The sequence below is a fragment of the Meles meles genome, chromosome 8, assembly GCF_922984935.1.
Source record: "Meles meles chromosome 8, mMelMel3.1 paternal haplotype, whole genome shotgun sequence".
In the NCBI taxonomy this organism is placed as follows: domain Eukaryota; kingdom Metazoa; phylum Chordata; class Mammalia; order Carnivora; family Mustelidae; genus Meles; species Meles meles.
This window is the reverse complement of record NC_060073.1, coordinates 20130367-20146899: the sequence shown is the minus strand read 5'-3', so window position 1 is coordinate 20146899 and position 16533 is coordinate 20130367. Positions and strand designations below refer to the sequence as shown.

General features: G+C 35.5%; 1 protein-coding gene across 13 annotated transcripts in view; it reads right to left on the bottom strand.

Annotated features, from left to right (window-relative positions):
* The window catches only part of PHF21A (PHD finger protein 21A), a 193125-nt gene that overhangs the window by 152169 nt on the left and 24423 nt on the right, over positions 1–16533 (bottom strand). For 10 of the 13 annotated variants that reach the window (XM_046014668.1, XM_046014658.1, XM_046014665.1 and 7 more), the window contains exons 2-3: positions 11847–11887; positions 4650–4793 (exon numbers count right to left, since the gene is read on the bottom strand). In XM_046014668.1, the coding sequence (XP_045870624.1) occupies positions 4650–4703 (54 nt within the window). In that variant the 5' untranslated portion in view covers positions 4704–4793; positions 11847–11887. Of the gene's footprint in view, positions 1–4649; positions 4794–10366; positions 10479–11846; positions 11888–14487; positions 14507–16533 lie in introns of those variants that run through there. The other 3 variants (XM_046014659.1, XM_046014660.1, XM_046014663.1) reach the window with 2 other exon arrangements.

Sequence of the window (16533 nt, the reverse complement as noted above, 5' to 3'; positions counted from 1 at the left end):
TTATTTATTTGACAGACAGGGATCACAAGTGGCAGAAAGGCAGGTAGAGAGTGAGGAGGAAGGAGGCTCCCTGATGAGCAGAGGGCCTGATGCGGGGCTCGATCCCAGGACCCTGGGATCATGACCTGAGCTGAAGGCAGAGGCTTAACCCACTGAGCCACCCAGGCGCCCCTCGATCTGCTTCTTAATGCCAAGGAGTTAGCTAGCAAATCTTGTTACTATTATTACGTCTCCTCCAATAGCCCCTGAACCCCAACTCAAATCTGTGGCTTCTGATCTGCTGTGTGATATGCACAGTGAACTAGTTCTAAGATGAGAAAATAGGTTGTAATAGCTTAAGAAATGCCCCTTGAGTAAAATGTATACTCTTCAGTGAATGACTTCTGATATTTACTGTAGTTGGTCAGGAGCCTTACTTCAGGGGCTAAGATGCATTCTGGATAGCTGAGGTTGCCAACCACATAACTTCCATACGCACAAGGTACATGTTATTATGTTCTACTTCATATGTGACAGTAGTTAATTCTTCTATATCTGGCCTTAATCTACAAAACAGTAACACCACACATTCCAAGAACTCAGTGACACTGAAATACACTTTATACATACGTATTTTTCACCAGTGCAGCCTAAAGATTAACCTCATTTTTCAATGAAAAAAGTCCTTGGTTTTCTTTTTTAATTTAGTTACTAGAGAGCTGGCTACTACACTAAAGTTGCCTTTTTATTTTATTTTTTTTAAGATCTTTATTTATTTGAGAGAGAGAGAGAGCGAGCGAGAGCATGCATATGAACAGGGAGGAGGGGCAGAGGGGTTCAATCCCAAGACCTCAAGATCATGGCCTGAGCTGAAGGCCGACGCTTAACCTGATTGAGCCAACCAGGGGCCCCCAAAGTTGCCTTTTTAAAGCCAAAATAGATTTTCTCCCATAACACTGGAACTTAAAAACTGATAACCACTCTAATCCTCCACTCCTGGAGGAAATAAATAAACCAACTTTTCTATCTATAAGGACTCAAGCTGCAATTTTAGACAGTCAAAGGCAGGACAGGAGAAGACACTAGTCAACTAGACCATCCAAATCCCTCATGACTTTAAGCTGACACTACGTTATCAAAATTAAACTCCTTTATTTTGCAAGAATGCAACAATTTTTTATGAGGATATACTTTACACCAAGGGTCGGCATAAGCTATAGTCCGTAGAGAAATCCAGCCTACAATCTGTTTTTATAAATAAAGTTTTATTGGGACACAGCCACACTCATTCATTTATATACTATTTACGGCTGCTTTGTCTATACAGCAGCAGAGTAGTAGTGAAAGAGACCATAAATGTCTCACAAAGTATAAAACATTTTACCATCTTTACAGAAAAAGTTTGCTAATCTCTGCTTTATACTATCCTCCATTCCATATACATACTCCAAAAGTTTAAATATGGTTTCCATCAAATCTATGTAAGAATAATTAAAAACGCAATTTCTCAAAAAAGATGAGCTACTCATCACAGGCCATTATTATTTGACATTTACTCAACATCAACCCATACATACATTGCAACTTTCTTAGCCATCTCCCTCTCCATAAAGAATAGAAAAATATACTTCTACCACAGCAATACTTTCCTAACATGCTTCTATCCAGTAAGCTCAATTTCAGCACTAATTTCATCCCTAGCTGGAAATGCAAAGGGGAGGCTTTTGCTCCATTATTTAGTCAAAAGTATGATCTGGCTTTGGCCTTAGCCTAATAGCCAGAGCCTACGTTGATGTTATTTCTGGCATTCCTGAACTTGTCATGATCAGTGATCATGTAGGTTACCACATATGGAACCAGAATAACAACATCAGATTTACAAACAAGGCATGTCACTTGTATTTACTACTAATACTTAATTTTCCCCAGATAGGAAAGTATTCTAAATGTAATTACAGTGCAAATATATGTTTTGTAAGTATATAAGTTGAAATATTAACAATCAGCATATAAATAAATGATTATTATTGCACAAACAAAATGTGTAATAATTAAGGATGAATATAAAAGCTCCTGATTTATCCTAAAAAAAGGTGAATATATAGGGAAATAAACAGTGTAAAAATTAAGAGACTAGGATAACTTTCAGAAGAACATTATATCCCTTTTGAGTCAATAAATGTAATTTTAAAAATTAAATTAGATTTTTAAAAGGAATAAACATTAAATTTTTTCATGATTACAATTTTCATAAAATTGGTATGTGTGAATTAAAAATAAAGAAGCAAAATAATATTTAGGAATTCTCATTTTGGGGATGCTGGGATAGGTCAGTCGGTTAAGCATCTGCTTTCGGCTCAGGTCATGATCCCAGGGTCCTGGGATTGAGTCCCACATTGGGCTCCTTGCTCAGTGGGGAGCTCACTTCTCCCTCTGTCTGCCACTCCCCCTGCTTGTGCGCCAGCTCTCTCTTGAATGCACGCTCCCTCTCTGTCTCTCTGACAAATGTTTTAAAAGCTGAATTCTCATTTTTAGGAGCGCCTAGGTGGCTTCGTTCGTTAGGCGTCTGACAGAGATTTATTTATTTGACAGAGAGAGAGAGAAATCACAAGTAGGCAGAGAGGCAGGTTGGGGGGGGGAAGCAGGCTCGCTGCGGAGCGGAGAGCCCAACATCGGGGCTCCATCCCAGGACCCTGAGATCATGACCTGAGCTAAAGGTAGAGGCTTAACCCACTGAGCCACCCAGGTACCCCTAGGCATCTGACTCTTAATTTTAGCTCAGTTCAGGATCTCAGGGTCATGAGATCAAACCCCATGCTGGCCTCCACCCTAGGTATGGAGCTTGCTTGGGATTCTCTCTCCCTCTCCCCCTCTCTCTCCATTAAAAAAAAAAATTCTCATTTTTAGTAATTTAGTTCAATTAAGGAGATGAGTCAAGAAAGTCTTATTTGAGACTTGTTCATATCTTGTGAGAATGAACTAAAAGCAGAATGTCAATGCTGCCATCTCCAAATTTCTTGAGAGGAGGAGTAGCTCCTAAAATCACATACGACTTCATTAAATATCTTTGATCCATACAAATTCAGATTGGTTATTGTTTCCAGAAGTTCCTTCTATGATGATGTCAGCTTTGAACAAATTATGAATTTAACTGTTGTCATTTGCCATTCAGCCAAATTAAGTATTCAACACAACTCTATGTTAAAATACTTACATCTGGGAAAAAAGACAAGCTTGATTTTATAAACAGATTTTTATTCTCCTCAATTAGTAACAGAACAAGGCCAAATAAAATAAAATGTGCATAACTTATTATATACTAAATTCCTTTAAATTACCGTAAAGCACAACACACCTCACCTGGAGAAGCCCACCTGTACACACAACCGATAAGACTACTGCTGAGCAAGAGTGTAACAGATCCAAAGCAGAAGCAGGAAATTTCTGCACACACAGAGACTTAAAAGTGTGTGTATGCTTTTGAAGCTTTCCTGTAAGCTCTCATCCACCCTAATTCTAAGCAACTTGCAAATTTAGTAGTTATCAAAAGCCCAAGGGGTGCTTCCAACAATTTCAGAAATTAACTTTACATTGAACTATTCAGATAAAACAAGGGAAACTTGTTCCTTTCCCCTTTCTACTTCTACATCCCAAACATTCAAAAGTAGTTAATTCATCATCATTTATCACTTTTGATTGTATGTGTGTATCAGTTTATCTTGAGCCTGGGACCACATCCAGCTAATGTCTAGAAAGGGGATAGAAACAGTGACATTCTGTTTACAAGATATATGGTAATGACCCAGTTATTTAAGGAGAGCTTCATTTCTGGATTAGAGTTATATTAAATAAGATGTATTATATATATATAATATGTTATACATATTTAATATCATTTTACTGATATTATATAAACAATTACTACATATTTTTACTTATACATTTTAAGGTTTGTTTAGCCTATGTACCTGAGGTAAATTTTAAGAATCATAATATTTGAAATTTAAACATCTGTGAAGGCAGTGAAGTTTTTTGTTTTTTTGTTTTTTTTTATTTGAGAGAGACAGAAAGTGAGTATGAGTTGGGGGCGGGAGAGCAGATGGAGAGGGAGACAGAGAATCCCAAGCAGACTTCATGCTGACCATGGAGCCCAAAAGGGGATAGATCTCATGACCCAGAGATCATGACCTAAGCTGAAATCAAGAGCCAGAGGCTTAACAGACTGAGCCACCCAGGCACTCTGGCAGTGATGTTTTCCTTACTAAAGACCAGAATCAAGGCATAAAGCTGAGTTATGTATAAAAACTTCAGTATAAATGGTAGTCAATTTAAACATGTCTCATTCCTTAAAATATACAAATTAATTCACATGAACAAAGTTCTCCAAATGAACCAAAAAAGAGTTTGGGTTTGTTTTTTTAACACCTTTAGTCTATGAAAAAATATTTTCCAGAAGTCAGGAATACTTTATTAAATTTCTTAGAAGTACTGTCCGTGAGTTTGTTATGTAGCAATAAAAGGCAAATGACATGACTCCCAGACAGTTGTCTGAAATCTTTAATTGTCTGAAAGACGATTAAAAAGTGTACTGAAATTCAGAGACTGGACAGTGTACTAATCTTAGCCATTACTCAATAACACAACACGGAGAAGCCAATAATGGAACATACCTGGTGAACCTGAATTTCCACTTTAAGAGCCTCCTGTAGAGTCTGCAACTCCATCCTCCAGCTTCTCCACTTTCTCTTATGTCTGCTAATTCTACAGTTTCTTCAGCCTCCGTTTAAAATAACAAACTCTTCTTCTCACTGCAGCTGTGGAGATCATAAAATGTTTTGGATCATAAAGGAAATATTCGTGTTAAATAAAAGAAATTACATTAGCTGAAAATTATCTGATGCTCTAACACAGAGCAAGAAGTTTCCCAAACAGATTTCTTTCCAAAATAAACAGTTTTATAAGGAATTAGTACCAAATCTTTCTGGGTTTAATTCATTGAACATTCCTCCACAGAACACTTCAAGTAAGTAAGAAACTGGGGCCGGGGGGGAGGTGTTTAATCTCATCATGAAAACATCTAGTCATGCTTACATGCTCAGCATCATCGTACATCCTGCATTCTGAGGACACAGAGCTGAACAAGACCACTTCTTCAGATGAGCTGGGAATCTAGAGGGCAAGACTACAACCATCCAGGACACACTGTCCTTAGAGACACACAACAACAGGGTCATACATTTTTAAACATCACACAGAGTGAACTGGAAAGTTCAGGGTCTCTCAGAGGTTAAAGAAGACCAGAATAATTTTGTCTGGATGGATTCTTACTCTATCTTAAAATAAAACTCAAAACAGGAAACTTCTCATATCATCTAAATGTTTACATTTAACAAATTAATACTTTACACACATACAATGCAATCTAACTCTGCTCTGCATAAAGTTACAATAAGCATGTTAAAAAAATAAACCTCTCATGTATAATAGAGGTGGTGGTCTAGCAATGGATCAGACATTTCCAGCCTGACAATGAACATCATCTTCCTCAAGCCTGCCAGTGCATCTCTTTTGGCTGTGTATGTAACTGTGGCAATAATGTCAAAGGTCTGGACTTGTGCATGTAAGCCTTCCCATTCTTCTCTGCTCATCACCACAATTTAAATGAACTTAATGACTAATTTCTCTTGTAATTTTTTTCCTTTTTCTTGAACGTGGCCTTAGACATGATTTGAGGTAACCTCCCAAAGCAAAAGTTTTCTTTTGCCAAAATAAATTTAAACTTTACTTCTTTCCTTTCTCCTCTTTGTACCTATAAAACCTGTAGCTACAGCAGCTTTTCAGCATTCTTACAAACTGAGGAAGGGAACAATCAGGAATCTGAAAGAACCACTACTCCTTAAACCAATTCAATGAGATTCATAATCTTTTTACACTTTCCAAAAGTTATTTACCTATGGATCAAGTCCATATTCAACCTAAGTTTTCTTAAAACTTCTTTAAAACCTTATTTAACAGTTACAATGAGATCAATAACTAGAGAATATATTCCTGTGAATATTAATTTTCACTAAATTTGCTTAATCTTGCTAGACTTAAAACATCACTGGCAATCTTCCCCCAAGGATTTATATATTGTGTTATGTAATACCAACACACTCCAACTTAAAAAATAATAAATGTCAAAAATATAAAATTCCTTCAAACACAACATCCATGGAGCTAGGAAAGGATTACTATACAACCATACTATCAACCAAAAAATTATTAACCAAAAAAAGACAGCATGCTTAGGGGAGACCATTTACAAAAGGAGATATATTTTGATAAACAAACTACAAAAGCAGTTTTTTAGCTACTTATTATCTTAGAAAACCTATAGAACTGTAATAAATAACTATCAGAATCATGAAGTTACTAAGACTGGGGTTTTTCTTGTCATGTAAGTGTACTCTATATACAAAAGCAATTGTTAAAATTATAGCATCACTTTAATGTTTTTTTTTTTTTTTGGTAAGATTTTGTTAAGTAATCTCTGTACCCAAGGGGCAGTTTGACCTTACAACCCTGAGATCAAGAGTCACATGCTCCACTGATGAGCCACCCAGGGCTCCCCCTTTAATTTTAAATAGTAAAATAATCTTCCTATTCGAATTTGCAACATATATATATATATATATATACATATATATATATATATATACATATACATATATATATATATACATATATATATATATATACATATATATATATATATATATATATAAAAGAGTTCAACTTGAATTTGTTGAATTAGTTTTAATTTTTGCAAGGTTCTATTAGAAAACATGTCCAAAAATGATTTCTTATAATTTTTGTCAAATTAAGAATCACCTGGAAGTTAAAGGGGTATTTTCAACAATACAAAGGCCATATTTGATTTTACTGGTAGTAACACAGAATATTATAGTTCAACTCCACATGTAAACTCTGGAAACAAAGAACAGGTTAAAAACAGGGAGAACTTACAACATAGAACTTACAACATACAAAACAAAGGGTTAACATAATTTATACATTAGAGTGCTTACAAATTTTAAAAATATGAATAAAGCAGCTCATAGAAGAATAAGAATGACCAACAAACATGAAAAACATCCCTCTTCAATAGTCACAGAAATGTAAATTTTAAGAAGACGAGTTTTGTCTCTCAAACTGACAAAGATCTGTAGAAACAGGAATACACTGAGCTGTCGAGAGTTCAGGTCAGGTGGCACTTTCATAATTTGCTGCTGGTTATCTGTGGGTGGTAGCACTAAGGGTTACTTACTTTCAATTTTTCAGATTATTGATGTTTTGACATTTTTTCCACAGAAAATATCCATTTATTTTTAAAATTTTAAAAAATTAACTGAAGATGGCTAAAGCCTCAGAAAATCTGATACCGAGGAAACAAAATGTTCAGGAAAAGAAGTAGTAAAACCAGGATTTAACCTGGGGCTCTAAATGTCAAAGAGTGCCTCGCAGGATAAGAAGCCTGCAACTCAAGTTAATGAGGAGCTGACAGCTTTTATTCCTTCATCAGATTGTTGTCTGCTTATTAGACACACAGAAAGGCACAAAATTTTATTTGGCCATGCCTAAATGCCAATTATTCATTTTATTTCAAAATAAAGCTGAAGGGTTAAAAAAGTTAGTGATTTGTTATAGAAAAGCTTATGAAGGATGAGAAGATTCATTTTATACCCTCCTTCTTCCAAAAGTTCTCTTTCTGGATAGCAGTTTTAAGAGACTGGTCTCTGCCTAAAGAAACACATTATATACATGTACGTATAACTTATAAAAACAAGGCAAGCACATGTTGAACCCTTTTAAAAAATATTTTGGGGGTTTAGACAACTTATACAGCTATCATATGACGATAATTTGGGGGCAGTTTATAGCATCATAGAAAAGGTTTTATTTGATAAATTTGTAAAAACATGGTTTATCGTATTTTGACCAATTCCAGTAAGTTACAACTAACAAATCAGTTGCTACAAGGTAAATATAAACAGACTCACAAAGCAGTAACAGACACACTTTACTGAGATACAAGGCCTTTTACCACCTAGCAGCTCTAAACGCTACCATCAGAGAGGGCAATTGCCTAGCACAAAATACTAATATTTGTTATCTTCAGAACTGTACATGTCAAACTCCTGGGACACCTAGCGGCTTCTCACGTTCAAAGAACATAAAACCAAAAGCACGAACAAATAAAAACTTCACAAACCAACAAAACAAAAATAATAATCAAATCCCACTTAAAAAGACAGTTGTGATGTATGGAAAGCACACTCACCATCCCCCTAAAACAAGAAAAAATGGATTCCATTTACTTGCTGTGTAACCACTCTCAGCCTCAGGGTTTTTAATTTGTTTGCTTATAAATCAGAAAAATGGGGAAAGTATCATCTACTCATAAAACTGTTACAAGGTTTAAGAGATGAACTTATACAAAAAGCTCTTTGTAAACTACAAAGTTCTATGCTATTCTTAACATACTTAACTCTTTCATTCATACAAATCAACTTTCTAATAAACTTTTCAACACAGTATATCGATGAGAAGACTGTCAGCTTCCCTATTTTCAAACTCTCTAAGGAAGGACTTTCTAACTATTTTGCTCGGTACAGTTGTGCTTAAAGATATGTGACCTCTAGATCTTTCATTATGATTCTAATAACATAGTAACTCTGTACCTCTGAATGTACTGCTAAGAAACACTGCTCCATTCCTGTATTGGTATAAACCTTTTTTCCCATCAAAACTCAAGTTGTCCACCAAGTTTCATTAACCAACAATAAGTCCATAAAACACTGTGCCCACAGACTGAATTCCCTAAAAATGGACAGCTCAGTGTTGTCTAAAACAAATATTTACTTGGTGTAGGACTCCAGTTGGTTTTTTGTTTTGTTTTGTTTTAATTAAGAAAACTCTACATCCAATGTGGGGCTCAAACTCATGACCCTAAGATCAAGTCTCATGCTCTACTGACTGAGGCAGCCAGGTGCTCCAAGACTCCACTTTTGATCTATGTATTATGCAGAATACTGTTTAGAGTAGGTTTAATTTTTTTCAAAAAAGAAGTAGGGGGTGTCTGGCTGGCTCAGTCAGTGGAGTGTGTGATTCTTGATATTGGGGATGTAAGTTCAAGCCCCACACTGGGTATAGAGATTACTTAAAAATAAAATTTAAGCAAAGTAGAAAGTCTTGACAGATCTATGTGTCCTTACTTGTCACATGTCAAATACTAAAATATCAGGTTTCAGTTTGCATAAAAATGCTAAGAGACGTAAATAATATCTTTAACTTTTAACCTAATAGTGCTAAAATTTATCACAGATGATAAAGCTCTTTAGCAGCACTTAATGAAAACTAGTATTTACTAACATGAATAAAAATGACATTAAAAAAAATACAAAGTTTGTTTTCTTATTTTCGTGACAGTATTTCTTTGGTGACTCTCAACATGTCAACAGAAAATACTACTGCACAAAGAACCTGGCAATCCTGATTTCAGAGGCTACCCTCCGACACTGGCAAGGTTACTATGCTCAAGTCTTGGTATTAATAGCTGTTGACAAAAATCACCTCAGCTAGTGAGACTGATGTTTCCCTAACCATTAGATTAGATTTATACACACACACACACACACACACACACACACACACAAAATTAGATTTATGATAATGTCTGAATGTGTTTGAAAAATCTCTCCTCTGTGTGTTGTTTTTTGGGGAAGGGGCCAGATCCTTATTTAGAAAAAGAAAAGGAATCCCTACACAGGTTACACCATCGCAACACAGCATCAAGTCAGGGGTTCCCAGCAGCACCCTCTTCGTCATGGTCGGCTGCACTGTCTTGCATCTCTCTCTACCACCAATGCTCATTCTGAAATGTGGTTTCTACCTCATATCCCTGGGCCCACTCCTAGCTAACATACACATTCTTCTATTTCCTACCTTTCTTTACAGAAATCAAGCACGTCTACTAAAATCAGCCCAACTATACCCACTAAGACCATTTCAAGTAAATTTTAAAAACTCACAGAAATTCAGAATGGAGTCTGGAGAGTAGTGTATAAGAGCACAGTGAAAACGAGGCAGAGATTTTAGAGCTGACTGCCACATTTACTAGAATGCTATTTAATGATAAAAAATTGTCCAGATAAGCCTGGCCAGAATCATATCAATATTTACTACACAAAGGGTAACACAAGAGGGTGTGGTCATCTTGGCATAACCAATAAGCACTTAATAGAAGTGGTAAGTAAGTGGAAAAGTAAGTAGTTGGGAGGATAGATTTCAGATCAATTTAAGGAAGAGCTAAGGATTAGAGCTGTACAAAAAAGGAATGGGTTACCTTATGAGGTAGTGGGCTCCCTGTCATTAGAAGTATTCAAGAATGCTGCATATCATATCCCCCTCTTGGAGATTCACAATGCACATTAGCATATTAAAGGTTCTGAGAAGTCCTGCAGTAAAGAAACCTGTTTAACTTTGTTTAACGCAGCATTTCCCAAATTATTTGACCACAGAACATTTCTCCCACCCCCACCCCACCTCAATAATAGTTACTCATTTCTGAGGAACTAGAATTCCTCAGAATACATTACAGAAAATAATGAACTACATTTTTTTAAATGTAGTATTCAGTATGTACCCGAATAACAATCTGTCAGGGATATAAGAGAAGAAACTGCCACACCGGTAAAAGGCTGGAAGAGAAAAGCCCTTAGGGTCCCTTCTCTAAGATTCTGTGATTCTAGCACCTCTCAAAGAAAAGGACTATAGGGTCTTGATTATTTATTTAAAAAGGTTCCATGAGAGAAAGGCAAGTAGAATAAAAACGTAGTAAAATGCAAGGTTAACTGGTTCAAATGCCTCCCTTTCATGTTCAAAGCCCAATCCCTAAAAGATAAGAGAGACACCTCAAGGACAGTGAATTATCAAAAAGAACCCTTAACCAAATATCTACTCCAGCCACTACGTTAGTTAAAATTTGAGAGAGAGAATTTAAAAAACAAAACGAAAAGAAGTAGCCTTGTATTAGGGAATGATCCTGTTCTAGCTCTCTGGTTTAATTTTTGATTATAATACATGCTCTCCAAATGAGGTTAATATTTGTTTGATCCTTGGTCACTAGACTGCTCTGTGCGATTTGCAATCCTGAATTAGACATTCCCAAAAAAAATGATTAAAGTGTGATGATCTATAAGCTGTTAGAGTAGATACTAAAGTAGATCTTAGGAAAAAAATATGTTTGCATATATGCCCCCACACTGCTACATTTCACTCTCTCTCTTATTTTTTCCTCTTTTAGAATTATCTAAACAACACACACTAAAAATGTAGTATCAGACATAAAGCCAATCCAGCACTAAATTTAAGGATATAAATGCTTAAGAGTCCTAAATTTCAAAGTCAAGGTTCCCATAGTTACATTAACCTAGCCATTTTGCACACATACTAAGGCCATCAAATTTAACAGCATATTAAGTAATACAAAACACATAGGAACCTAAACTTTTGAAATTCCTGACTTTAGAATTTTCAGCTCTATCCACTGCATTAAGGACATTTTTGGCAAAGGGGATCTTTACATTTTAACAGGTTATCGAATGTAGGAACATGCAAGCCCAGCAGTATTATTAGAAACATAAATGCATTTGAGATATAGCTATGCGAAATTAGACAAAAATTCACTTTCACTCAGTGCAAACAGTAAAGCCTCATTTCTAGGAGAGAGCTTTTTGGGGAAAAAGAAAAAAAAATCACTGATCATTTGAATTACTACCCAACTAGCATCAGGCACATTATCCCTGCCTTGTGAAAGTACTTACCAATTTTGGGGAAACGGGCTCTCCTTCAGCTCTCTTGCTCCCTACAGCAGAAGAAGGGGAAAATGGAATTAGACTACAAACACAGACTTATGACATGTGAACAAAAGCTGAAGACTTAAAGATTTCTATGTGACTTTAAGAAGAAAAAGTAAAACACACAAAAATCTCCACAGCTTTAACCACCACCCCACCTCAAAAAAGGGAAAAAATTCAAAGGCAGTTAAATCTCTTAATTTTCCATTTTTCACTTTACTGCAATTTTTCCAAGACACGGAAAAGTAAGTAGTTGACAGTTTCCCTTTCCTAAGGGACGCACAAAAACAAAATGCACCTCATCTAAGTAACACACAAATATAGGCTCATCCCCAACAAACGGTCTTCCCTGCTCATTGCTTTGTACTAACAAATTAAGATTACATCACTGACCCTTAGTTTGGTCTCTTTAAAAGGCTTTTTCAATTAATCTTGAAATTGACTTGTCTGATACAAGGCCTTAAAATTCACAGTGTCTTGTATGTATCATTGTAATTTCGATTACATTTTTCATTTACATTCTTCAAGTCTCACCACTTCGACTGTAAGCTACGTAACACAAACATGCCTTTCTCTCTGCCACATATTTAATCAGTGATAGAGCCAGAAAGAAAATTAAGGTTTTGGGAATCTTGATCAAACATTTAATGATGCTCTTATCAAATGCATTTTTTATGATTAACTAAACTCCATTAAGTTGACTTCAAAGTTAGAAGAGTCAAGTCAAGGGGCACCTGGGTGGCTCAGTGGGTTAAAGCCTCTGCCTTCAGCTCAGGTCATGATCCCAGAGTCCTGGGATTGAGCCCCACATCAGGCTCTCTGCTCAGCGGGGAGCCTGCTTCTCCCTCTCTCTCTGCCTGCCTCTCTGCCTACTTGTGATCTCTGTCTGTCAAATAAATAAATAAAATCTTTAAAAAAAAAAAAAAGAAGAAGAGTCAAGTCAAGCTATACTGGTTTGTTTCAGGGTTTTTTGTTCTCAGGGATTTTTTTTTTCTTGGGTTTTGGTTTTTGTGTGTGGGGGTTGTTCGTTTTTTGTTTGTTGCTTTTGTTTGTTTTTTAAGATTTTATTTTTAAGTAATTGCTGCACCGAGCATAGAGCTCAAACTCATGATCCAGGAAGCAAGAGTCACATGCTCTACTGACTGAGCCAGCCAGACACCGCTATATTATTTATTTTTAAATCTTCACCACCCCAAACTTCTTTTTTTTTCCAAACTTCTTTTTCAGTTAAAAAACATTAGGAAACAAAAATTAAAACTTTTCTCCTAATATTTTACTATTATTCAAACTCCACGTAGCATGCTCTAAAACCTCCTTATGTTGTTAAACATAGTGTGTTTTGTTGACTGATGTTACTTCAGTAGGGTTCTCATTTCAAGGGATATATTTTAAAAAATCTTCATGTCATCCAGATTACAAATTTTTACTTAATCAAGTACAGTCAGACCAAACATGCAGTAAAATAACTTAAAAGGGTCCCAGTTCAAGCAGTTAACATTCATTTCCAAAAGAAATTCAATTTGCTGTTTTATCCTGCCTTTTCTTTAGCAGCAGTACCTCTGAAAGTTCTCAAGTCCATATAAATGGCTATTTTAATCACCAAGATTAGAATGACTTCCAACCAAAAAAAAAAAAGAAAAATCATGCAAAGATCCATAGAATGATGTGGTCATTAAAAAGTGGATTCTCGGGTGCCTGTGTGGCTCAGTGGGTTAAAGCCTCTGCTTCCGGCTCAGGTCATGATGTCAAGCCCCACGGCGGGCTCTCTGCTCAGCGGGAAGCCTGCTTCTCCCTCTCTCTCTGCCTGCCTCTCTGCCTACTTGTGATCTCTGTCAAATAAATAAATAAAATCTTTTTTAAAAAATTATTTTTTAAAAGTGGATTCTCAGTAGGAAAAAAAATTGTAACTATGTATGGTGATGTAGGTTTACTAAACTTACTGTGGTATTCATTTTGCAATCCATACACATATCGAACATTATGCTGTACACTTAAAACTAATATAATGTCATAGGCCAGTAACACCTCGATTTTTAAAAAGTGAATTCTTAACATTACAGATAGTGCCTACAGGATTCTGTACCACTCAGTACCAGGCACATAGTAAATGTTCAGTAAATATTTGTTAAATGAATGAAGTGACTGAGGGGACCCTTAACTCTGCTGATAACTTATTTTCCCTATGAGACATTTCTTGTTAGTTTTTTCATGCTGGTGATACCTTCTTATGCACCAATCCCCCACAGCATTATTCGTTAAATGAATGACTGGATAAAAACAGTAGATGAGAGAGGAAGATATTGCCATTTTAAAATATAACGAAAAGTAAAAGACTGATACATTGTACTAAATTAAGTACTTCTGCTCGTCAAAAAAAAACACCATTAAGAGAATGAAAAAACAAGCCACAGAATTGGACATGACAATTCCAACACACAGAGTAACAATGGTTTATAACCAGAACATATGAAATATGTTGAAACTCAAAGTGATCAGGATAGAATTGTGATTTTTACTTTTACTTATATGGCATTTGAGAAAGCAGAGTCACATTAACTCTTCTGAAAAGTCATATTCAGTAAAAAGACACAATGGATGTACGCCTTACCTCTAGGGCATTTTCTCCAAAAATCAATAGCAGAGTCAATCCCAAATTGATTAAGAATTTTACCATATCATGAAACCATGATATCATAAAACTACTCATAAAATTGCTTGCAGGGACTGTAGATGTCACATAGGAAATCAAAGCCTGAGAGGTTAAGTGACTTCTCTGAAGGTCACAATCCAATTGGTTGTAAAGCGTGAGAAAAGCTTACAGACCCTGAGATTCCTCTGACTGAGCTGGCCTTTCCACTAGACCTCACCGCCTCTTAACCAGGTGCAGGAGTAACACTTCTAAGAAACAAACTACAGTTAAATACTAGTAAAATACTTTTTGGAAAAGTCTCCATATAAAGTTTCAAAGAAAATTATTATAAGTAAGCTATACAGGGCAGGTTTTAAAACCTAAGATCCCTCATGCCTAAGGGATCCTCATGAATGGGTTTCAGAGGGGTTTGTCAACCCTACAATACTATATGCTAAGTTCTGTATGTATAAGAATTCTGGGAAGAGGACCCCACATCTTTAATAAGATTTGCAAAGAAGTTCAGATACCAAAAAAAAATCAATTATTTTTAGACTAGTGATTTTTTTTTTTTTTTTTTTTTAAAGATTTTTTATTTATTTATTTGACAGAGAGAGAGAGATCACAAGTAGGCAGAGAGGCAGGCAAAGAGAGGAAGGGAAGCAGGCTCCCTGCTGAGCAGAGAGCCCGATGCGGGACTCGATCCCAGGACCCTGAGATCATGACCTGAGCTGAAGGCAGCGGCCCAACCCACTGAGCCACCCAGGTGCCCCAGACTAGTGATTTTTAAACACTGTGCATCCCAACTACTAGCGTGTTTCCTCTGAAGACTGATTAACCAACTACCATTTGAAAACTGATTTAAAAAAAGATTTTATTTCTATAATTTAGTAAGAGTGAGTGAGCAAAAAAAAACTATACCTAAATGTATATTTTAACACTACCTTTACACAAGATGTATTTAAGTCTGAAATGCAAGTTTGATTTCCTCATGTTAAAGTGATTAAAAGTCCACTTAATTTTTTTTAAGTCCACTTAATTTGTTTCTCACATATTCTTCATACTCATAGCTGAGGTAGTTAAAATTTTTAACCATATTTGCTTAATTTTTCAAATATAGATTTATTCTTAAAAAATGCACTCAAAACACATAAGTTGGAATAAAGGAAATTATTTTTGCTTTTAAAGGTGAATATTATCTTGCTAACATAACTTCCCGTGATTTTTGCAAACTGAAGATGGTTCACCTCTCCAGAACTTCATTGGTAGCTGCTTTAATTAGAGCTGGTAAAGAAATGAATCACTCAGATTTCTAATATGGTTGTAAAATTTAAAATACCATCAATAAATCAAAGGTGATTAATAACAACTTAAGTACCTTTTGTAAAATATCTAAAACCTTTGTATATGAAGAACATATATATTAAATAATAAACAAATTTTGCAGACAAAAGGTTTAACATTAGATCATGTTTTAAATTAGGCTAAAATTCATCCCACTACAAATTCAAACAATTAAGTTTATAGTCTGTGCTCAATCATAAATTTTGATAAGGGACTAGAATAGCACAGATAATTGTCATTCAAAGACATTTTAAAATGTCACCTTACGCAAAAGATTCAATCTCTTCTCTTCTACTACACCAATACACTAATACACTAATCTTATGTACAATAAGTTTTACTGCTTTTTTACCTGCCCTTCCTAACTTCTAACAGAAAGCATAATAAGTTTGAAATAAATTTAAATGCAAATAAATACTCAGAAGATAAAGTAGAATCCTGCTTAATGAAATTTAGACCTTTAGGTCCCGATATCATAGTCATCCCTGTGTCCCCCAGCCCTCTTAGTCTTACGCTCTCATGGACATCTTCTAGCACTTCTCTCAGTTTCAAGAACCATTAATTTTCCCCTCATTACTGGATCATTTTGTTTCTTCCATCTTTTTTTTTTTTTTAAGATTTTACTTTATAAGTTATCACTACACCCAACATGGGGCTCAAACTCACAACCCCGAGATCAAG